This window comes from Anomalospiza imberbis, chromosome 1 (genome assembly GCF_031753505.1).
Source record: "Anomalospiza imberbis isolate Cuckoo-Finch-1a 21T00152 chromosome 1, ASM3175350v1, whole genome shotgun sequence".
NCBI lineage: Eukaryota > Metazoa > Chordata > Aves > Passeriformes > Viduidae > Anomalospiza > Anomalospiza imberbis.
The window spans coordinates 98,687,627-98,711,765 of NC_089681.1; the positions used below are offsets into that span (position 1 = coordinate 98,687,627).

Genomic DNA, 24,139 nt, shown 5'->3' on the forward strand with positions numbered 1-24,139 from the left:
TGTTTTTCCAGGAAGGAGTCCTTTTCTTTCTGATCCTGTTATTTGTATACTTTAATTCCAGAGCTTTTCTTTTTCATCTTCTTAGGTCAAGAGGATTTGGTTAGGCAGTCTGAGATGAGGCTTCTGAACCGAACACCTGAGCAGGAGCGCCCTCGGATCTTGCCTCCAGACCAGCGTCCTCCTGAGCCACCGGAGCCTCCACCGCTCACTGATGAAGACCTTGATTATCGGACAGAGAATCAGCATTTGCCTATAAGTAACTCTTCAGGAACAGATCCTCACGCAGGAGTGAAAGCAGCTCTTCTGCAGCTGCTGGCTCAGCATCAAGCTCAGGCAACAACGGAGGAGCCAGTACAAACGAGTGTGGATTATCAGGCTAGAGACTCCTATGTAACAGGCCCCGACTACAAGGATAACTTTGGATCATCATCCTTCTCATCTGCCTGTTACAGCACTAGCGATGGAATAGGAAGTGGATCATCAGGAGTATTAGAAAGGAGGAGTTTCCTTGGAAACTCAGATATTCAGTCTTTGGATAACTACAGTACTGCTTCATCTCACTCTGGTGCTGCCCCTCCTCCTTCAGCCTTTCCAGAATCCTTTCCCAGCTCAGTAACTGGTTACGGAGACATTTACCTCAATGCTGGCCCCATGCTGTTCAGTGGAGATAAAGACCATAGGTTTGAATACAGCCATGGCCCAATCCCAGTTTTAGGGAGCAGTACTGATGCTTCCACAGGGCCAGAGAGTGCGCACTCTTTGCCCACAAAGATGCACAACTATAGCTATGGAAGTAATTTACAGGAAAATCCCACTGGCATCAACCACATGCATGGACAGACTTGGACTTCTCCTGCCCAAGGACCTGGCTATTCCCAAGGATACAGGGGACACATTAGCACATCTGCAGTGAGAGGGCGAGGCAGAGGATTACCATATTGAGTATCTGTTTTTCCTCAGGCACATCATTTTTATCTGGAAAAACTTTTTTCTCCCCTAGCTGCAATTTAAAGCAGCAATTCAACAGACTTGAATAATGTTAATTCAACAGCTTTATTTTTATGTGGAAAAGGGTCTTGCATACAGTAGAAAAAATTTAAAAATGCTTACAACTCATGCTGTCTAAAAACTAGATGACTTGATTGTACATGTTCACAAACTCTAGTTCTGATTTTTATTTTGTATTTTGGCAGTTTTAAGTGGATGCTAAATTTAGGGACATCAGCTTTTTACGGCACTCTTTCAGATCTTCTGAACTATGCACATTTGTGCTTTTTTTGTAAGTTTGGACCAACTTTTATGTAAAAAGAATGAAATTTTACAACAATCAAAGCAGGGCACTGATTTATTTGGTATTTTTCTTTTTACAGAACTACTTTTAGTCAAAGGTCACTGTCAGTCTTTGCACTGCTTTCAGTGTTATTGTGGAAGGTGTACTTTGTGCTCATTTCAGATAATAAAACACAACCTTTCTCTTGATGCAAAATTTTATAAATATTTGGTCAACTTTTTTTTTTCCAAGGGAAAAAAAAAAAAGGGTGTTCTGGTAAAATGTTCTCTCCGTCTCCCACACTTGTTTGTATAAAAACTGTTTTACTTGAATGGTAAGTGCCTTAACATGTAAGCTTAAGGTCTGCAAAAATTTGGAAGTACTTCATAGGTCGCTGTGAACATAATGCCTAAACCTAGGTAATTAAAAAGAGAATTCAGATAATAATAAGAAATTCAAGCAGGTTATAATCTTGTGGTGTTTACTTCACATGGGCCAGTTACTTAGAGACCTGATTTTACCTAGATAAAATTGTAATTTCCAAATTGAACTTCATGAGAAACATTGAAAGCAAGGAGAAGAATGAAGAGTGTTGTTTTTCCTCAGCTCCCTGTTGGAGTTGTATTAAGTGTTCTAGTTCCTCTGCCAAATTAACTATACTTTATATGTCCTTACCAAGTGATGAAACAGTTTTTTTCTCTAAAATGTCAACAGCAGTAATTTCTTTACTTTGTGTTAAAAGCTGGCACTGTTTGTCTTTTTACCCCAAGTACTGCATTGTAGGAAGTAACCAAAGGGAAAATGACTAGTATTTAAAGCAATGGCAAAATGTTTGACACTAGTTGTAATTCGCTGTAAACTTGTGATTGTGCCAATTAATTGATTTTATATCTGCTATCCACAGAACATTTTAATACTGGAATTGAGTGTCTCGGAACAACTAGGACTATTATAGTTAAAACTCTTACCAAGAGCCACTCCTCATACTAATTACAACTTCAAGCATGGTTGTTTTTTTTTGTTTCCTCTGACAACAAGTAGTCCTCCTGCACAGAGGAGGTATGGTTATATTTTGCCTGTACGTAAAAAGATGTCTTGAAGCCCATATTGGAAACAATTTTCCAACTGATTATCCAGTTGACAAATCGGTACTTTATGTAATTGAGTGTTTAAAAACTACTTTTTAAAAAGTAAAATTTCTACTTACACTATTACAAATGTCTTGTCATTGACTTTTTGGATTTTCAGAATAGAAGCCAAAGCTGTTGGTGTTTAGTTTTAATTGAAAATCCTGACTCATATATAGCTAATTCCCACACTGTAGAGCATGGAGAAACTCCCTTTGCTGACTCTGTGTAGTGTTTGAGGATCTGGCAGATGAGGAATGGAAAGAGTCCTGCTGCTTACACTGTCCCCAAGTCTGGCAGTTGCCTTCACTAGACACAGTAGAAAATCCTGCCATCTGAAAATAAAAGGGGCCAGGACCAATTTTAAAGTAGCCAGGTCAGAAACAAATAGTTACAACCTGAATAGCCTGTGCTTAAGAAAGGCAAAAGCTTCATGGGAATGACAGTGCACTGGACTGGATTTTTCCTTGAGTAAGGACATCCCCATAGCATTTTTCTGCTAATAAAATTTTAAAGACAACCATTAGTGTCATTTAGATATGGACAGTGTCAGCTAAGGCTCTTTGTTTTACTAATCTTTAAAAAACCCAGACCCACAAATATACACATAGATTGCTTTTTTTGTTTTTGGTTTTTTTTTTTCCTAGCAGAAAGCTTTCAAAGCTTATATGCACTTAATTTTGCTAAAGATGTGCAGTCTGGGGTTACCCACCTGCACTTAAAGTGTAACTGCAGACAGTAGTTGGCTAAAAACACAGGTAAGTTCAAATGGAAAGTAGATCTCAGAGAACTAAATTAATTGACTTGCAATACAAAAATACAAGGAAGTTGTGTCTCCTACCTTCCCTTTTGCACATAAAGTTTCAAGTCATTTAGTTAGCTTCATTCAGTGTAGAAAAGTTGGTCCCCTCTGCATCTGTAAATGAGTGTGCAGTTTGCTTACGGGCTGGCAGTACTTTCAGATATTGTTCTACCAAAATGGATTTCAGTCTTTGACCATGAAAAAAAACCCAACAGCCCCAGCACAAGTAATCTTGACTGTGAGGAGAGACGAGTTGCAAAAAGCAATTGACTTCAGATGAATCAGAAATAAAACTCTGGCATGCTGTGTCAGATGAATACTGTAAAATGACATTTCCCCAGCTTAAGGAGTACTAGCCTGTGACTTTGAACTCTGTATTTACCTGGGACAACAGTGTTGGGATAATTTGGAGAGAAAGTTAATGTATTTCTATATGTGATAACTCTAAAAAAAATTGCGTTCTCTGCAAGAATCCAGGGAATCTTGGCTCTTTTGCTGATACCTTTCCTCCTGGGCTGGTGCAGGTGTAGAGCTCTGCCCTTGAGAGTGTGGCAGGAGGTTTGGTGCCTGCAGCCACTCTCCCATGGCCTGGAACTGTGCCTGGGCAGGTTAGCAGCTAGGGAACTGCCTGGATGTAAGGACAATAGGTCCACATTCATTTGTACTGGACCTGTGTATTACCTGTCAACATTTCTTTTGAATTAAATCACATGATGAGGTGCTTATGGCAGCATTTTACCCTTATGCGTGAACTCCACTCAGGAGAGTCTGTACTAGTTTGGCATTTTACATCATGTGGCTCTTGCATTTTTGATGCAGTAGTAGACGTTCTGAAATCAGCGTTATTTTTCTGTGGAGCCGTGGCTTTTATTACTTTCTCCCTCATTCCTTTGGGTTGATGTTTTCTGTGCTGCAATTCCAAAGTGAGCTACAGAGGCCTGGATACCACATCGAAAAGTAAGTGTTGTGTGTTTGTATTTCTAAATAAACATAGTGAAATACTGTAATAATGGACTATCAAATAGCAAGTACTTCATTATTTATATTAAGTCGTCTTTAGCCATACCAAGAGGAAGAAAGCAAGTACAACTGGAATGCATATGACCATGACATAAAACACTTTAGACTATTATTATGCTTAAATTCAGCCAAAGGAAAAGAAAACCACTTTTATGGATCACTAGTTGTCATTATCCTGAATACAGTGAGCAGTGCTAGGGAAGAGATATAAAAATACATGTATCCTTAAATGCTATTTTAATTTCTTGGAAAAATAATTTTAAAATAGCAAACTTCTATATTTTCTTGTGTTTCCATAAAATGTGGTCTCTTAAATTTTCTCCATCCCACAGCAGAGTCAGGTGCTTTCTAGAAGCAGAGGCACTAAGTGCCATGTTGTAAGTTCTTACATTTTGAGCGCTCTTCTTTTGCTTTCAGTTTTGGTGGAGGCAGTTTCACTTTTGGTGAAGTTTACAGTTGGATGAGTTTCATAGATAACTGTGTGGTAAAAACTGAAGTACTGAAGTAACACAGGATATATACCTCTTGTCTGCAGGCAAATTAGGTCTTGGAGCATGAATTCTGTTTCCGAGAGAGAAAATGTCAGACGTATTACTTGGATTCTTCTTTTCATTAATAAAACATGCAAGTGTTTTACATACAACATTTCTCCAGTCTGTTCTGTTATTTTGTTTTTTACGTGAGGAAATTTTGGCTAATACCCTTCTTGAGAGTTTTGGGATGTTCTGTATTTGCAGAATATGTCCTGAAATTAAGGAATCACCAGAAAATTTATTTAAATTCTGTATTTAAAAATAAAATTACCTTGGGTTGACATGAACTCAAACAAACTTGCTTATCAGGGTGAAGAAACTGTATTGCAGGAGTTATTTAGAGACAACTTAATTTAAAATAAATTGTTATGCTTCAGCTTGCTTACTCTTTGTTATTTTAAGCCATTTGTATATAAAATGTATTGTGTGGCCTGTAAATAAAATACATGAAAATTGAAGTCTTTCCTTGTTTTCCCTCTCTGGTTGTCAAATGGCATTTCAAAAGAACATTGGGTTAAACTGAGAATGTTTTCAGTGTATTGAAATTCTGCAAGTTATTAATAAAACCCATTTACTGCTCCAGTTCTGTTTCAAAGGAGCCCTGCAGGGACTGGCACTGTGAGCCTTTGCTGGCAGCATGGATGATGGGGGAGCAAAGGTGCAACAGAGCATCCCTTTGAGCACTGATGCTGCCTCAAGAGCAGCTAAGTGCTGGGATGTGGGTGTGGGACAGGGGCTTTGCAGTGCTGAGAAGCTGCTGCTTCAGCACCTGTCAGCTGCTCAGGATGGTGGGTGATGGACAACGTGACATTTTTTCTTTGCAGTGTCCAAGCAGAGGTGCAGTTAATATTGTCCACCGCTGTCTCTTTAAAAAGGATGCTGTACGTGTTAGAAGCAATGGGAAATCAAACCCAAAGAACCAGGTATTTTCAGTGTCTGGTGAGACACTGTGAACTGAGCCTGGCTTAAGCAACTGTGCTTTGAATGCCTGAGGCTTTTCTTGGTTTTTTCCTACTGTATTAGTTATCTAATGAAACCTTTTGAATCTTTCAATAAACGTTATACCTCCATCCAAAAATGTGGCACTTGCTGTTATCTTCAGTTCTCTTAAACTTGAGGTTGGGCTGAGTGCTGCTTCATCATTTGTCATTAATAAAGTCAATAGATGGACAGTGAAAGTGCAGTTGGAAGTCACAGGGGCCAGCAGCAGTTACATAGGTGTCGTTTGACATTAGGCTGACAAGATGTGTAGCTGCAGCCCAAAACACCTCACTCTGGAAACAATATTTTGGTGACAGCTACAGTTAAAGCCTGACCTTAAGTTCTGGTGACAAGCTCAGGCTGTATTTCACAGGGTGTTGACTTGCACGTAGCAGATCTGGCAGTTGTGTGTAACCAATTCTAGTTGTCTGCTCAGTTTTTCTCATGAAAGCTGCTATTGTGACTCATAACAAAGTTGTGACCTAGTTGGCTCTGGTTTATGTTGGAGCATGAACCTGAAATGGTTTGAGAATGGTGCGGCATCTCTGTCATTAAGCTCTTACTGCCATATGGGTAGCCAGCTGTGCAGTAAGGTACCAGTAATAATGCCAGTGGGATCTGCGTGTCAGTTGATATCCTCAGCTGCAAGTAAAATAGCATCAAGTGAAAGAGGAGATACACAAGTAACTGCAGAACAGCCTGTATCAACACGGAGTAAGGAATGCGTCTTTGAAATTGGTGGCAAGAGAAGAAACCAGTCCTCTTGTCAAAGCCATGAGTTATTGCCTGCTAGCTTTAAAGACAATACAGTTTTGCAGAAATTTCTTTTAAATTACCTGAACCAGGATTAGGTTGCTTCTATTTTTAAGAAATGCCTATAAAACCTGACAGGCCATCTGGATGAACAGGATTAGAGCTACCAAACTCCCCTACCATGTGGAAGAAAATGAAAGTTGGAGCATTTTGCAGTTGCAGTAAACATGGGCACAGAACTTCATTTGACAAATAAAGGTAACTGTTGCTTTTCCCAGTCAACTGCATTCACTTTGATGGAGCTTGAGAGTTTTGCTTTTAAAGTTGTTTACTTGTTATGGCTGCTTATTTTGGGCTTTTTTATTGCCTATGGAGAGAAGGCACAGTCAGAGGAACTTTGAGCCTTATGGTAATGTTTTCTTTTTCTTCATTTAGAGCAGCCCTTGCCAATAGGCAATACTTGGATCACTTCACACAGCACGGCTTATTTCCCCAAGTTAACCTGGGGGAAGAAGTGGCTAGTATTTGACTTGTGCAGATGTCTCTCTGCTGTACTCACTCCTGTGTGCTAGGCTGTGGTATTAGTTGCTAGAGGACATAGCTGGAAGCAAGTGTTTAATGTGCAGCAATGTCTAACACAGGTGCTTTTTTTCTTTCCTCCTGCAAGTTCTTTTCAGACCTGTTTTACAAATGTTTAAAGCATGTTAGGAGGTTCCATCATGGGGAACAGCACACTCTCTACAGCCTTTCAAGGACCATGGTTTTGCCCAGGTGGCCGTGGTCAGGAAGCACTGATGTCTGCTTGCCCTGCCTTTGGGAGCCTCTCGGAGCATCAATGCCCTAAGAGCTGCTGTGTCACTTTCTCTCCTTGCTCTGTCTTCAGGTCACTCTGAGAAACGAATGGGCTGCACAGGGAACTGAACAGAAGCCTGACTTTAGGAGGTGATTTTCCCTGAACAAGGAGTAAGGAAGAGATGATTACTTTTTTGTTTTCATTCTCCTTCACCCTTACCAACTGCAAAAAGGATCTATGGGAATGGTTTCAAAGCAAGATGTGGTTTGGTGGTGTTGTGTTTTGGTTTTTTTTTTAATTTTCTGTTTTTCTTTACTGGTATTGCCCTTCAGAGAGTGTTTGGATGTTAGAAACTGCCTGCAAATCAATGTAGGATTGAGAAACTGGGACTTCTGCTTTGCAGCTAATCTGGTAGCAAAAAATGCATGGAAGTTACAGAAGAGAAGCAGGCCATTCCCTGCCTTCCTGCACTAGAGCTAAAATTAAAAGACATCCCCACACTGGAAAACAAAGGATGATGTACACAGCAGACAAAAACAGCAGCCAAAGTTAACAATATGCAGTCCTGTAACCTTTGCTGCCCCACAAATACTCTTGAAAACTCATGTCATCCCTGGGCTGGAATCCTTGCCCTCAGGACAAGGAAGGCAGTGGACCTTCTGACTGCACATCACTTTCCTGCTTTTTTTGCAGAACAAAGATAAATTGTGAGCATTTTTTAATCCTGTTTTTTCTAAAAATTGTTTGTGAGGGGAAGGGGTAGAGAATGGACTAAGAACTACCGATGATACGGGAAATGAACAGGAATCTCTTAATGCTGTATATGAGGAGTAGTAAATAATAGTTCAAAACTTACCTGCAGATGGTTTGGCAATTCCACATCAGGAAAGTATTACTCTAAACCTGGAAGATTTTAGAAGCTATATACATTTTTCTCCCCAGACTGCTTCTTGTTTTGGATTACAGATCCTGCTTTGAGATTTCCAAGCAAGCCTATATGGTTACGCAAGACAGAGAAACAAGACATGCAGGTAGTAGTAATAATTTTTATTTGCAAATGGTACTTGCCATGACAATGCTGCCTTTTGGGGATAATGATAAAACAGCCAACAAATTCAAGAGAACTTTGCAGACCTGTTCTATCAAAAATTCACCCTATTTCAGCTTTTAGCATCAGGTGAATTGGAGATGACCTACACCTGGGAAGCTCCAGTTCAGTTTGGGTTTGGGTATTTCTTGTTAGTCTCAACTGTTAGAATGCAAATTGCTTCTTTGTATCCAGGGAAACATTCTGCGTGCTTTATTTAAGTGTCTGTCATTTGTTGCTACCTTGCAACCTTTTCTATTGTTTTTTTCTCTTTTTCACTCCTCAGTCCTCTATTAAGATTTCAGCATTATGGAGCTTTTGTATTGTAAAAACTATTACATAATGCCCTTCATTATGGGAAGCTGTAAATCAAAGCACTGAATAAGTATTTCCATCAAATTGTATTGGATTGTTTGAGATGCAGTCCCAATTATGAGGCTTCTTCCTGTCTTGACTAAAGTATGTTTCTGTCTAAACAGGTAATCCATCAGACATGTTTGTGGTGGCAAGAGCAGAAGGGGAGTAAGGAGCATCCAACAGAACTAAATATGGTCACTGTGGTTCATAATAAAATAAGGAAGCTGGTAGTTTAAATTTAAGTGAAATCATCAATTTCCTCTACAGAATTTGAAAGAAAAATGCTACGAGAATGAGAGGAATCAGTTATATTGAGTAAATAAAAATAAAAATGTTTGAAACCTTCTTCTGACAACATAAGAGGCTGCAGCTAACAGGAAGAAGTCAGGATTCAAATGCAGAATAGAAAGAACATCAAATATAGATGCACCACTGATACTCAATTTGAGGGAATCTATTTCTTGTGTTTTAAGTGTGATGGATATTTAAAACAGCTCCTGCTATAAGAAATGGTGATAACTGACCAAGTTTCTACGCAATGAAGAGACAACAGCTTGACAAGACAATATCAACATGAAAAATGCAAAAGCACTTGCTTTGCTGTGCAGGGTGTTTAACAGGACATGGACTCCATCCTTTCCAAGAAACCACCATTTGCTTGTGTAATGCCTTGACAAGTCGTGTAACTCAGTTGAAGAATTTCACAGGACAGGAGAGAGAACACATCCACAGCAGCATTATTAAATTCATCAGCACATAAACAGACTCAACAAATGGGATTAGATTTCTTATTGGTAGGATGCTCCAAAGTGCACCGGGAAAGCTGGCAGCTCCTACTGTTCTTCAGAGCGTTTCTAAAACTGTTCCTAAATGGGAAGGCAAAAGCTGCCCCAAGTTGTCATTTAGCACTCTAGGTAGTCATAAAAAGCAAGAAATCAGGTTTGTAACATTTACACACCCTGTGTTTTGCAAAGCATCATCTACATCATGTGAAGTATTACCTATTGCTGGAATATAAATTCAGCATTTGCACAGCTTGACCACTACTAGAAATGCATTAACATTTTTGGGCTTAATTTTCTGTAGCTTTTAAAAAATAAAATGCATGAAAAGACTTATAATTATGGTGACAGTTCTATGCTTTAGAAAGTGATGATGTCACTTAAAGCTCCTGTCCAAAAATAGTCCCCTACCAAAAAACCCTTCAGGACCTGAAACCTCAACTCTGGAAATCAATTTATGGATTTTTTTTCTGTTCTGAAGCATGGAAAGTTTATTACTATACATTTTATAATACTGTCACAATTGGCTTTCTGACCTATTAATCTGAAAAGCTGAACCACAGGAGATTGAGAGAGCAGGTGCTGCACCAGATTAAGCATCAATCAGTTATGAAGATACTGGTCATTAAAAAAAAAGGTCTTGTTAAATTAATGCCTAGTGAGCTAAATACTGGTTTGCTCCATGATAATTGCTTGAGAATCTTCCACTGAAGGGGCTATGCTTCTGATTACAGCATAAATCATTTCCATATGCAGTGAAATTCAATAGAGTAAATATTCCTTTTCTAAGGAGATTGTGACCTCCATTGCTATGGTGTTGTGAATGAAAACTTAAAACTATTATCTTAGGTTGAAATTGTTCCTGATGTCATTGCAGATTTTTAGGTCAGACTAAGGATGAAAACCAGAACCCCTGTTAACTTCAGCAGGGATTTCCATTTAATTCTCCAGTGTCAGAATTTCCCTTTTAAATAATGTTGGGGGGTTTTAATAAAACCACCTTCCATTAAAAAAATTATGTATAATCTGGCATACATATTTTGGCCATGGAAGACTCTCTCCTGTGAGAAAGTGAAACAGACAAACATGTAGGTTATCAAAGAAATCATGGAAATTCTCATCTGTTCAAAGTCTTTGAATGTTTATTCTTTTGTTGAGAGCAATGTTTCTGAGTCTATTTTTATTCTCTACAGTAGATTTGAAAGGTGCTTGAGGAAATTAAGGCGTTATTTTCAGAGCTCTATCAGAATTTGGAACATTTAATTAACAGTTATAGCAGAGAGTGAGAGAGATGCTCACTGAATTAAACAGCTACCACATATCATTACCATGTGTTGGAAAGCATGGCTGACTTTCTACTGGCATCCCTCCTCCCAGAAAAGCAATTTATTTGAAACTTGATCTGAAAATGTTATTGATTAGGGAATGCAATAGGGAGGGCAGAAAACACCAGGTTCTCTTCTGCCACGAAACAATAGTAAGGCTTAAGCAAGACATCTCCTCTTGCTATTCATTCATTTTCCCATATGCAAAATGCTGGACTAATAACGTTTTCCCCTCTGAAGACTGATTTGATGCTTAATGAAATACAATTAATGTGTTGGTTTAGCTTTATATTAAAAGCAATAGTTACATCTGTAAGGTGAATTTTTGTTTAGCAGGATATAGGGATTAAAGCTCTTTCTACACCTGTGAATCATTGTTCTCCTATTTGCTCAGGTCTTCCACATTTGCCTGTCTGGAGTAACAGAGAGGCGAAGTTAAAGATGAGCTCTGATCTCTGAATCAGATAGAAAGGGGTTGTTTGTACCTCCAAAGAGAAGCACAAGAGATGGAGAGACTTGCACTAAAATACCAGACTTTTCCTAGAAAACTTTTTTCTTTTTTTTTTTTTTTTTGGATAGCAACTCTAGTTTAATGGTCTTCTTACCATAAGCTCACTGTACTTCAAAATTTCCTTTACACACTTAAGTTATATAAAAGTTTTGTCCACTTTTTATATGAAAAATAAATTTGGTTTGATACTATTTTCAGACAGAATGAATTGTATTATTAACTTCAAAGTTTAACAAAACTTGTAGCCAGAAGGTTCATGAAATATGTATGAGCCCAGCACTTCATTTGCCTTTTTATTGCATAAAGGCATGGAGGGCTGGTGACTGAAAGTGGTCTGGTCTGGAACTCCCTCTGGGATTCTTTCTATTCTTATGAATTTAAAATAAGGATGAAGTGACAGCAAACAGATGTCTGTGTTTACATGACTCCAGAACAGACCTCTCTGGAGAGGGAAATTCTAAGAAAAAGCTGTGAATTTGTTTAACTCTTTCTGCCTGAGATACCATAAAGGCAAATCTTTAAATATTAAGTGTCCTTGTTGTGGTTTAAAAAAAAAAAACCTGGTGGTTTTACGTGTGAGTTGCCAGGTAAGGTTTAGACATAACATTGTGCAGGATTTCACAGGATGCAATTCTTTCTACCACCAACTGATGGACAGTGAGATTTGAGATTTGACCAAAATCTATGTAGCATTTCTTAATAAAAAGTGTATTTCACTTACTGCTTTAGTTTATGGATACTGAAAAGGTCTGTATCCCACACCACTTCACAACTAGAATCATCCAAGTTATTAATTTCACTCACTCTTTGGGACTCAATATGTATAGATACTACTTGAAACCTTAAAACCAATTTTTCTTTACCATTTTGAAAGATCCCTAAAACCTGCAACTAGTAAAAATAAATAATAATAACCAAAAATTCAACAGGACCTCAGGACAAAAATAATGAAGTAGGAGTTTGAAAACTGCAGGCAGAAAAAGCAGCAGACATGTTACAGATTGAAGTACCTTTGTCAATTAACAGTTGCTTTGCAATTGATGTTGCTAGAACATTATTATAAAAGAGATGGTCACAGGCAGCTCCCATTCTGAGATTCATTGTTGCAAAAACTCACTGGAATTAACTTTCTTGTTCCAGCCATCAGCAAGCTTAGTTCGAAACACATTTTAAACTATTCAAGCTTAATCTGTATGATTTGAAAACACTTGTATTCACTTTGTCAGAACTAGGGGAACAGTGATAGTTCAGGATTGAAAAATCTTCTTACACATATCTCTGAATCATAAATTAAATGTTTATTTTATAATAAATCAATACATTAAGAATAAAAAAAATTATGGATGGCTTAAGTCATAAAAGAGTGGAAGTCTTTTAAGAGAGAAATATCTGGTTCAACTGAAGTGTCAGCCACAGAAAAAATATTGGGAATTACTTGTGGAAAGTGACTCCAGAGAAAATGCAGGGCTTGGCCACAATGTTGTGGAGCCTGTGAAGAAACAGAGTGAGGCAATGAATGGAGGTCTTACCTTTCTTCAGCCTTCTACCCTTTTGTGTCCCTTATGGGGACACTTTTAACATGTTCTGGACTCTTGCCCACATTCTGTGCTAATGCTTTGTGATATTACCAATGACTGAGAATGACTTGTGCAAATGGTGCATTTTTGAAGGTGCAGACTCTTTCACCACATTGTCTCCATGTCAGGAGGTGCTGGAGGGGCAAGTCAGCTGAACTGATGATCCTTGCCAGACCTGAAACTGGATTATTTATTTTGGGATGCTTACCTAGAAATAGACTAACTGCTATTAAAGCCATATTCTTTGACTAGATGTGTTTCTGCTGTTTTTCTCTGATATACTAATACAGTTAGAATGACACCAGAACCTTGCTTTTTCCTTCTGCTCATTGAAAGGTTTCAAGACTGAAAGCAGTTGCTCTGTAGCAGATCTTCAGGCTGCTCAAAAGTGTCTAAGTAGAATTTAGCACTGAAGTAACTAGTGCTCGACTGAAGTTGAACTATCTTTTCAAACTGGCAGTAAATTATTAATTATATTGAATAGGAAAGGTCTCTAGGCAGACAACCTTTTTATTTCTGCTGTCCACCAAACTCACTCCTATCAGAAATGCCTATCTGCTTTCTTGTCATTCATGGATTTAAAAATAGTAATACATCCTGTGGCTGCTGGAGCAAGAATACCTGATTTTATGCTTTCATGAGGTTGTTCTCCTCCATCCAACTTGCTGTACTATCAATGAAGCTATCCTTAGTGGAAATGTAAGTATTTAAAAGATGGTTGTGTCGGGAAGCTACCAAAAGGAACTGGGATCAATGCAACAATTTCCCTGTGCTTTCCTGTGAAAAAAGGACAGTGGAATTCATCTGTGATTCTACAGCAGAAGATGCTGATGAAATATAAAATCCAGGATGTGCCAACCCCCTGATGTGGTTTGAACCCCACATAGCAAAATGGATTACTATTTGTCTCAAAACAGCTCCTGGAATGGCCAAAGTCTAGGGGTAACCTCTAGGACAGGAAGGGTGGCCACACACCAAACATCTGCCCAGCTGTCTGTAGCCCAGGAGGCAAAGGTTTCTTAGTATCATCAAGGAAGCAATGGGGAAAAGCTTTTTTTGCCAGATCTAAAATAGTTTAAAGGGAAGCCCTAGATTTGAGGTCTAACACTCAAGAGTTATTAATTTTGTAAAAGAAAATTCAGAAGTTCAGATTGAGAAATTATTGTTAAATTCTAAGTCAGCAAAACACACATTTAAGTGAAAATGGCAGAGAATGAAAATCAGTTTGTGCCTTTTGGGACATACAGACAAGAAGTTACTCTAGGCAAAAATAATTTGGTTGTAAATTAATGACTGAATGCTGAAACTAAATTACTGTTGAGCTTAAACACAACTTGATTTCTTTCATTTCCTGTGCTGTAAAAAGTTGTTTGAACCATCTCAAGTGATAAAAAAGTTTATCTAGTTCCCTATGTCAATTGGTATGCAAGTCTCTAAAAGCCCAAGACATGAAAATCATTATTCTTCACCCATCAGTGTAGTCAATCCTCCTTTTCCTCTGCCAGTTCCAAGAAGATAGAAAGAAGGCAAACCCCAAGATTTGGGGAAAAGAGAACAGTCTTTACTCTTGAGAATTTTGGAAAATCTAAGAACGAGTTTAATTCATTGCAAGACAGTCGTGTATAAAAGCACATGTATGAATTTGAATTCAGAGCAATTGCTAGGCAGAGGAATAAACTGTAGTGCTGGTAAAAAGCACCGATGAATAAACGGATGACAGAATTTTAAAACTGTAACATCAGATATTTACACATCCCAGTTGCATGAGTTAGTCCTTGGACTTCAGTTACATTACTCAGAAGCACAGCTTGAAAACCAAACACACTATAAAAAAAATTTTCTTTGGAAGGAAGGTGAACAGCTACTTGTTCCCTGCTCTGATTTCTACTGAAATAATTTATATAAAGTTAAGAGCACATAAAGATGTCCTTAACAAGACAAGCAACCTGACTGCAAAAGTAGCTATCCATTCTGCTGACCAGACACCTGGTCAGTGTTCCCAGCTTTGACATTGGGAAAATGCAACATCTCAATGCATTACTTCTAATTCTAAGAGTAGTTTAACATGAACTTTTAAAATCCCATTTTAATTTTAATATGCTAAATTATTTAACAATTTCAATGTGTGTACTGAGTGCCACAGAAGAATGAATATTCCGTATTATAAAGCTGGAATGAAAACCCAAACCTGAAGTCTGAACTATTATAGTGCACATCCTGAGGTTACTACGTACCCAGTGTATTGCTGCATTACACATGTTCTCAGCTGATTTAAGTTCTTGTGACTGTTAATGTAGTAGTGATGCAGTTCACTTTTAAACACAGGAGCAAACAATAACAAATGAATAAAATTTTTGCTTGAAGAGTTAGTCATGAGTTACACTTCTGTACAACAACTGAAGAGAAAATCAAATGGACTTGACAAACATAAGGCAAACAAAACAGAATAGTAAAGTGTATGAACCCAAACTTCTGAAGCTAACTTACCTTCAAATCTATGAAGTCTGTTGAAGAAAGAGCAATGCCCTTATATTCAGCGTGTTCATTACAGAAGACTCCTTTCATTAGCAAGACATAAGCACTATTTTGTTTCACGGGCACATGAAAAAAGGATGTATTTTGTGCTTTACATTTTATCATCACATGCTATTTCCAGAGTCATACTGGTACTATGAAGTGGCTTCATTAACAAATGAGGAAGTGATATATCCTCTCTCCATCAGATGTTTGCCAAATGGTAAAAAAAAACCAAACAAACCTGGTGAGGAGGTATGTTCTTAAGCTTCACAGATATCATGGCAAAAAAGGAAAAGCTTAAATTGACTTTAAGAACATGTGTTCATGCATTTTACAGCTCTCCAACAATGACATATTTAAATTTTACCGTAATTAGAGAATTTCTCCCAGCAGCCGGAAAGGTGAATAATTTTTAAGTTTTTGGTGCTGATTCTTGACCAAATGACTGCAGCCTTTAGCAGTATGATGTACTTAAAATTGTTGAGTCATATCCTGAAGTGCACTGAAGTAGCAATTTAACAGACGGCATTGTGGAAGGTCTGCATTGATTAAATAGTGTTTCATGATTATTTCCTTAGTTCTCTTTCTGGAACATTTACCTTCACTGATGTCTGACACCTGGTTCCAGGAGTTAAGAGTTATTACCAGAGGAGTCTGGCTTTGATGCCTGGGTCAACTGCAGTTCCAAAGTGGAAAAATCCATCTTTGCAATGTGCAAGGACAGCTCATACTGGCTACTGTGTAAGAAGTCCCACCTCTAACAGTCTCGTTTCTCTCAGGAATCCCTTACCTTTCCTTTCTCCCTTCCAAACCCAGACTCTTATCATGTCTAACTGAGAACACATCATGGATTCACTTTCTTAAATAAAATCATATTTGTTTATCCAAGATCACCAAATATTGCAAAAAATAAACTGCATTTCAATTACATGGGAAATGGCAATGAAAGAGGGCACTTGATTAAGCACACTACAACTTTTTTTCTTTTCTGTGAGCTTAACAGCACCAGACAAGGTTTAAAAAACAAAAAAGGAAAGAAAACTTTACACTTCAATTTTCACAATGATATTGATTAACTTATGTATAAATTCTGCAACTTGTCAAGTCATTTCAGTTTAGCTGATACCTACTACAGATAACAATACTGATAGCTGCCATTTAAGGCACCATTTTTTGATTCCAGGATGAAGATTTAACCATTCTTGATATCCAGCAGGCATTATGTTCTCAGTTCTTGAGGCAGCCTTTTTGGATATAATACTAAAATAATAGGGTCCACTGGGGGAAGACACAAGTGACATACTTTAGACTGTGGTCCTAAGAGTACAAGAGGGTCAGCACATTTGAACATATTAACCTCCCCTTACAGTTTGAAGTTGTTCCTGAAGGCACTATTAACCTAACAAATCCTATGCTGAAACAGATAAAGAGTACAGAGGACTATTCTACCTCAGCAAAAGACAAGTTACTAAGAACAGTTTATTGGGATTTCCTGTGCTTTTCTACCTAACCATGCCTCAGGACTACAAAAATATGTTTTGAATACATAAGAAGCTTAAAAGAACACATGTATTTTGAAAACTTAACTAATGTTTTTATTTAACAAAGTTTTTACAATCTACCTTGGTTCAAAAGCCAAGATCAACAAACAAATACTGGTACGTTCAACAACAAATGTATCTAACTACTGCAGGCTTAACGTGGCAAGTTAAGAACACGCCTGCAGCTGGAACTATGTCTTTTTTTATTCTACAGTATGATATTCACTCCTGGATTTAAACATGGATCTTCCATGTAAAGACAAGCTCTAAAAAAACCCAAAGCATTGCTTTCCTCTTCAGTATAAAAACATAGCATGTACACAAACAAAACAATTCTCCTGACAATGACGCCTGCTCTAAGTAAAAATACAAAATAATTGAAAAATATAAAATGGATTAAAAAAAGATGCTGTGCATGTACTAATGTCAACTGTGTAACAAAACCTGTCATTCATTCTGTACTATTCTAGCAGGTGGATCCAGAAAGAACATTTGCATTTACTTAAGCTTGATGTTTTATGCGTTCATTAGACTTAAATTGTCAATGAACAGACTTGTTACTATAATCCAGAAATTTCTAATATTGATCCAAATATATATATTTAAACATAAAAGCAAATAATTCCAGAATTAAGTTGTGACTCGAGTTTGTTCAACAATTTAAACTTTCCAAAACAAATACATTTGTTTCCTGAGATGGCTATAAGTCATGTTTTAACTTCACATTACACTGCAATTAACAAAAATTATTACGCACAAAACCAGATGTTAACTACAGCATACAAGCACACTTACACAAGTCACCTAATTTCAGTGTTGTGAGTTACTGTGTTAATGTGTTCACCTTAACAAAGCTCCTAAAATATTCTTTATACATTACAAAACAAGGATTTACAAAACTTTATTTTATTTCCAAGTTATTTCAATCTAAAAATGTTGAAACAAAAAATACCACTTCCTAAGAGACTTTACAATAAAAGGCTAGCAATCTGGCATGGGAGAGGTAAGTATATGAAAACTTGTTTTAACAGTCACAAATCAGTCGCTGGTGATTAAAGAACACTTTGTTCTTCAGAGCTGGTAGGCACTTCCACATAGCCAAAAATGTAAGTTTTCCTACCACTCCTTTTGCCTCCCATACATAAAAATATCCAGTGCAATAAAAAAAGGTAGGATAAAAGGGTGGACATGTGATGAAATAAAAGTATTATCTAAGGTCTTGATTATTGTTCATCTTGTGTAAGTGTAAAGATTCTGTCCCAAAGTTTTCCTGACAAGATGGAATTATTTGGCCTTTAAAAGTGTTAGCTGAAATACCTCCCTTTTTTACCAGTACATGTTGTTTGCTCACTGCTGTATTGCTGGTTTATGTCTGTAACAGACACTGGCTCTAGGCCAGCCCATGGGTCCTCAAGCATTGAAGGTCTGTAATAGTTTTCCACATCATTAGACACTCTTTTCTCTCTGCCATGCGCTGTACCAAATGGAGTAGATGTCCTGGGTGATCCCTTTGGAAGAAAACCATCAGGTAAAGAAACATTTAATAGTCTAATTCAAACTAAGAAAAAAAAATGTAAAAAAAAAACTTAAAATGTTTCCTTCTACTGCAGTAGAGCTCTGAAGCTGATTATTAATCATAATTACTACACCTCACTTGCATCTTCCTCAGGAAATATAAACTTTAATGTATTTTACTTATAAGTGATAATTTACCCAGATATGAAAAAAGCACCACCCACAGTCTTCTCCCAAATACTTGTTTACATCTCTCTGGCATACAGCTGCAGAAAAGCAGCTCATGCTATTTTTCATAATCTGTCAACAACATGTCTTAAAAAAACTGAACAACAAAACAGGGAGTTAGAGGCTGAGGAAGAGTTGACAATATTAAAAAGAGCAGAAGTCAAATATTAAGTACTTACAGATTAAACACAGCATTCTATGGCTACAAAGAATTCATTGGGAAAAAAATCCTCTTTTAACCAAACCAGTGTTCTGTGAAATTTGAGAACAGATGACTTTATTTTACATACAATCTCAGCAGTAATCAGTGATTTAGTGGGTATTGATTTTTGCAGGGAGCTTTTCATATTTGATTTTTTTTTTAAGATCAAGGATCACAACAATTGCTTCTGTAAAGCTGCTACAAGTCTGCAGCTTAAAGAGTGCTGTGACATAAAGGACATTGTTCTCCTCAGATTCACTCCTCTAAAAGGTGAAGTTCTATCTAAAGCCGTACTTATTTAAATTGTTTTAGTTAGCAAAGTTAAGCAACTCATACTACAGATCCACAGTAATCTCCAAGCATGCCCATTGCATTCTGTACGGTTAGAGCAAGAGGATGCCTTGTGGCTTGTTATCAGATTTTGTAAAGCAGGGTAAAAGCACTTGATTAATGGCTGCTTTCCCCCACAACCCAGCCACCTCTGAATTTTTGGATCAGCAATGACGGTATTTGAATTTAACTTGTAAGCCCTAATAACATCTATGTAAATAGATCATGTGAAACAATTTCTGAGCAAAACTGAGAAATAGTGCCATAAAGTGAAAGACCCAATGTTTAGCCAGAAGAACAGATTTCATTCAGACAGCTTGAACCTATTTCTGCTAATGTGCTGTGGCAAAAACATGTTGATGTTTCAATACATTTCTGCCACAATAAACTTTTCAGTAAGAACTTTTCAGGAGCTCCTTAAGTTTGATGATAATGAATACATGATCAAATGTGGGAACATCCATGTCTTATTTATAGAGCACTTTCTCTTTAGAAACTTTCCGTTTCTAATGATTCTTTGCAGCTAGGTTATGTAGCTAAGAGGATGATCTCGACACAGAAGAGTTTCTACAAGGTGTTGAATTACTATATTGTATCAAATCCCATGAGGGTCAGAGAATCACCTCGGAATACATCTCAAAACTCCCTAAGGGGCATGGAGTTTCCTAGAATAAGCTGACATGCTCTAGCAACAGTGACATTTATGTTAAGTACTCACATTTACTAGTGAAACAGCAGTACCCACTGCTTTCTGTCCTAAATAAACACAAAACCCCACCATCCCTAAACTACCACATTTAATGAAGACATTTTAACTTTGACATTGTAAAACAGATTGAATGTGGAGTTCATTTATTGCTGTGTTTAATCTGCAGAAGGCAAAAGAAACATGAGCTGATATAATGATCTGCAGTATTCAGGGAAAGAGCAAAATAATTCAAAGGTAAGGCTCATTTGTATGGATTTATTTAATATTCTTAAATTTCACTACAGTATGATGCAGGTCATCAGTAACATTGACATTACACTAACATTTTAGCATTTCTGAAATATAGGAAATTTATTATTCTGTAATACAAGATCGACAGCCTTCAGTACATGTTAAATTTAAGCAAGTAGATTATTTAAGTTTAGAAAACTAGTCATCATATGCTTTTTCCCCTCTTATGTTTTTTTAAGGGAAGAAAACCAAAATGTGATCATTTACATTACAGACCTGTGGAAAAGGAAATCAGCTCTACCTGTATAAGTGAAACCATTCAGTGCAAGAGGCACTATCTGCTACCAAAGATAGCTTAAAAAACTTTCTATTAGTTGTCACTAATGCCAACAGCATTTTCTCAATTAACTTTCCTTAAAAAAACAATCTTTTCTCAGTACTTTTTTCCTAGATAAAAAATCTCTTTTTGGAGTAGAAAACAACAGCTTTTAGTGCTATTCATTAAAAAATTACTGAGTGGAGTAATATTGCCTTGAAATTGAGGATAGTCACTCCCTTTATCAGCTTTCTTCACCTGATGTAATTACAGCTGCTGGCATATGCACAAAACACAAAAATCAAACTGTACCATTTCAAAAGGGTGGTGTTTCTTTTACTTCCTGTAATAATTTTTGATCCATACCATTCCGTAGCTGCTGCTAGCAGCTAGTTCAGTAGTTCCTGCTGAATGTAGGAAATGAAATATTACCACTAAGTGAATTCTAAGTGGAGATGAGAAATGCAACAAAGACAAATCACATAATGGTTTGGGTTGGAAGACACCTTAAAGATCATCTAGTTCCAACTTTCCTCCTGAGAGCACGGACACCCCTGACTAGTTCGGGTTCCTGAAAGCCCCATCCAGCCTGGCCTTGAACAATGCCTGGGTTGGTGCATCCACAGCTTCTCTGGGCAACCTGTTCCAGTGCCTCACCACCCTCACAGTAAAGAGCTTCTCTCTAATATCCACTATAAACTTACTCTCACAGTTTAAAGGCATTCTCCCTTGTCTGTCACTACAGGCCCTTGTTTCCAGAAACATGTTTTCATCAAATATAAAGCAGAAGCACCTCTGTGAAAAAAAATAGAAAGTGCTGTAAACTACTGGCCACATAAAGGTTAGTAAGCCATTTCAGAAAAAACAAGCTCAGTATGTTTTCCTTCAAGTTTTCTGTTTGTTTCAAAGAATGAAAGTCTTTGAGCACAGAATGCTAATGGCAAGACATTAATAGAACACTAAAGTAAACATAAACTGTCTTTTTGGATTTTCCAATGCAATTTTAAAGGGCCACTTAAGACTTTAATCTCAAAAGTGATTGTAGCATCATAAATGTCAAGGGCATTGCAGTTCACTTAACAGTATCTACAGAGGAGACAAGACAATGCACATGCCTCACAAGAAACCTGATGCTTAGAAAATGCAGAAAGGCTTTCTACCTGAATCTACTTATGGCCTCATGGACAGAGATTCTTGCTCACACCAGAGCAGATGAGGACTCATGGTTTATGAGCCTAACTCCCTCTGTGATTGCCTCTACTGCCCTCCCAGGCAGAACAGCTCATGTGTACACACAAAGTGCAGATTCACACATTTCTTCAGTCCTGGGCAAAGCTACAGACATTCTAATATCCTTTGAGTCTCTGAAGGAGTTGCCATCAGGCCAGTGATCCCAAACTACATACAAGGTCTAAAGAAGGAAAGGGGAGAAGGGAAGATGTTGTGACAGTCTGACACTGGATTCAAACTTGTACCTTCTTTCTGTAATGTTTCTTACCTCAGAATGTAACCTGACTTTATGTCAGGTTTCTTACATCAAGAATGGAACCTATGGGTGGGTTTCCGTCCTCAGGTGCTGACATGAAACAGTTCTGACTAAAACTAAAGACAAAAGGATTCCTGCATATTCTTCTGCTCAATTAATTCTAAGGCAAGCTTTGAAAAAAAACACTTAATGGAACAGCCAAAGAGTGATCTTTCAAAGGGAAATTAGACATCTGTGACATAAATTGTCCCTCCATAATCTGCAGCAGAAATGCCACATGACTGGCTTTTTCAAAAGGCACTGAGGTTATGCAATCTGTTGGCTTCCATACCAGGAGAGTCTCTGCTGTTGTGCTAAAGACAGTGTATAAATTTTGTAATGATCCCCTTCCACCAACTATGAGATTTCTAAGTTAAATGCATCATAAGAAAACAACAAAATACTAGTTTTGCACAATGCAGTGCAGGCACATTAAGATTTTACTAATCTCTATTAAGATATGACTTCATTATCATATTTAATCAAGTATCAATAAGAGCAAAAAAATTATCATTTTACTGTACGTGTCATATGTTACACTTTTAAGACTTCTCTAATATTGCATAAAGCCAGTTATATACATAAAGCTGTTATCCTGAGAACTGTCATCCCTGTGTGCATTGCCAGTCACATGCTACAACTAATACAGCTGCAAAAAAGCTTAACTCATAGAACCTGTTGTAGATGGCTTTCAGGAAGCTTTCAGTACAAAGCCAAGACTTTAAAATGAGAGTCTATTACCACAACAGATGCCCTCATTTCTGCTTAGCGTTTCAGATTAATTCTCTTTAATAGAGCACTCCTATTCTCTGTCCGTGTCCCTGAAAACTCCGTGTGGAGTTTTACAACAGTAAACGCACACCACACTTCACCACTGCATTAAAGAAAACTGATCAGAGGGAGGCAGGAAGGTGATTGCTGTCGTTTTGGCCGGTGCTTAATTCTCTACCTTCATACGCCAGAATATGAAAAAGAAAGCTGCACTTTTGTGTGTTCACAACCCGCCAGCCTACGGCCCTCTTCCCTTTCCTCATCTCACAGCTGCCTGTGCTCTGTCTGTCCTCTCTACTGCGGAGGAATGGGCGGGGGAAAAGCTGATGTTGCCCAGTGAGGTTGAAGCCTCGCTCTTCCCTGAAAATCCTGTTAGCGGGTGTGCCTTCCCCCAGCGGGCTACGGGCCTCACTTAGAAGCAGCAGAGCTCGCTTAGAAGCAGCAGCTCCCTCCCTCCCTCTTTCCTTCCTCCCCGTGTCCCTCTTCGCCTTGCCCCATACCTGGAAGTGCCTCTGGAAGCCGCCGGGCGAGCGCTTGTGCTGCGGCAGCGGGTGCAGAGGCGCTCCGGCCGGGGACGCGCCGCCGTACGGAGCCGGGTACCGGGGACTGACGCTCTGCGGCCTGCGCGGGGTCTGCGCCCCCGGCGAGGAGCTCCCGTAGCGCCCGTGGAACCCGGGGCCTCGGGGCGAGAGGCCGCTGCCGTACGGCCCGGGCCGGTGGCCGAAGGGCGGCGTGTGGTGGGGGCTACCGTAGCCGCGCGGAGAGGGCGGCAGGGGTCCTCCGCCGGAGGGAGGGCTCCGGAAGCCGCTGCCCGCGTAGGGAGGTGTCGGTGCGCGGAATCCCGGCCGGTACATGGCCGGGACAGGCCGGGAATGGCGGCGGCGGGAACGGAACCTGTGCAATGGCGGCGGCGCCGCGTCCGCTCTTTTCTCATCCCCCGCCTCTTCCCCGCCAGGCGGGCGGCAGGTTCCGGCCTCTAAACGTTCCGCGACGGGCAGGGCGAGGTGCCGTCCGTCCGTCCCATCCCGCCGGGAAGCGGGAAGCGGGAAGCGGGAGAGAGGGCCCGGCAGCCTCACAGAGCGACCCGGCGCGCCGGGTCCGAGGGAGAATGCGCGCTTTCAGCTGAAGAGGAGTAATCTGGAGCAGGAGTCTGAGAAGACGCCTGGTAACTGAGACGATGGGGCTCACGGCGTCCGTGGGCTCAGCGTGGCTGTCAGCGAATGCCCGCGGTTCTACAGCTGCTGAAAAACAACCAAGTGAACTCCTGTAAAGCAAAGCGAGTGTTTACCTCACATTTCGTGTCGCTTCAGATATGCTTATTTCAGATATGCTTGTT

At 38.9% G+C, this 24,139-nt stretch overlaps 2 protein-coding genes across 7 annotated transcripts in view; one reads left to right on the forward strand and one right to left on the reverse strand.

Moving 5' to 3' along the window:
- CDK13 (cyclin dependent kinase 13) overlaps positions 1-5,210 on the forward strand; it is a 46,957-nt gene extending 41,747 nt beyond the window's left edge. For 5 of the 6 annotated variants that reach the window (XM_068201693.1, XM_068201703.1, XM_068201709.1 and 2 more), the window contains exon 14: positions 86-5,210. In XM_068201693.1, coding sequence (XP_068057794.1) covers positions 86-942 — 857 coding nt within the window. In that variant the 3' untranslated portion in view covers positions 943-5,210. The remainder of the gene's footprint in view (positions 1-85) is intronic. The other variant, XR_011002999.1, reaches the window with a different exon arrangement.
- MPLKIP (M-phase specific PLK1 interacting protein) lies at positions 2,279-23,838 on the reverse strand. Its single transcript, XM_068201924.1, has 2 exons — positions 23,304-23,838; positions 2,279-18,484 (listed from the first exon to the last, which is right to left on the reverse strand). The coding sequence occupies exons 1-2, from the start codon at positions 23,655-23,657 to the stop codon at positions 18,281-18,283; spliced, it is 558 nt and encodes a 185-aa protein (XP_068058025.1). The 5' UTR covers positions 23,658-23,838; the 3' UTR covers positions 2,279-18,280.
- Positions 23,839-24,139: the final 301 nt, after the last annotated feature.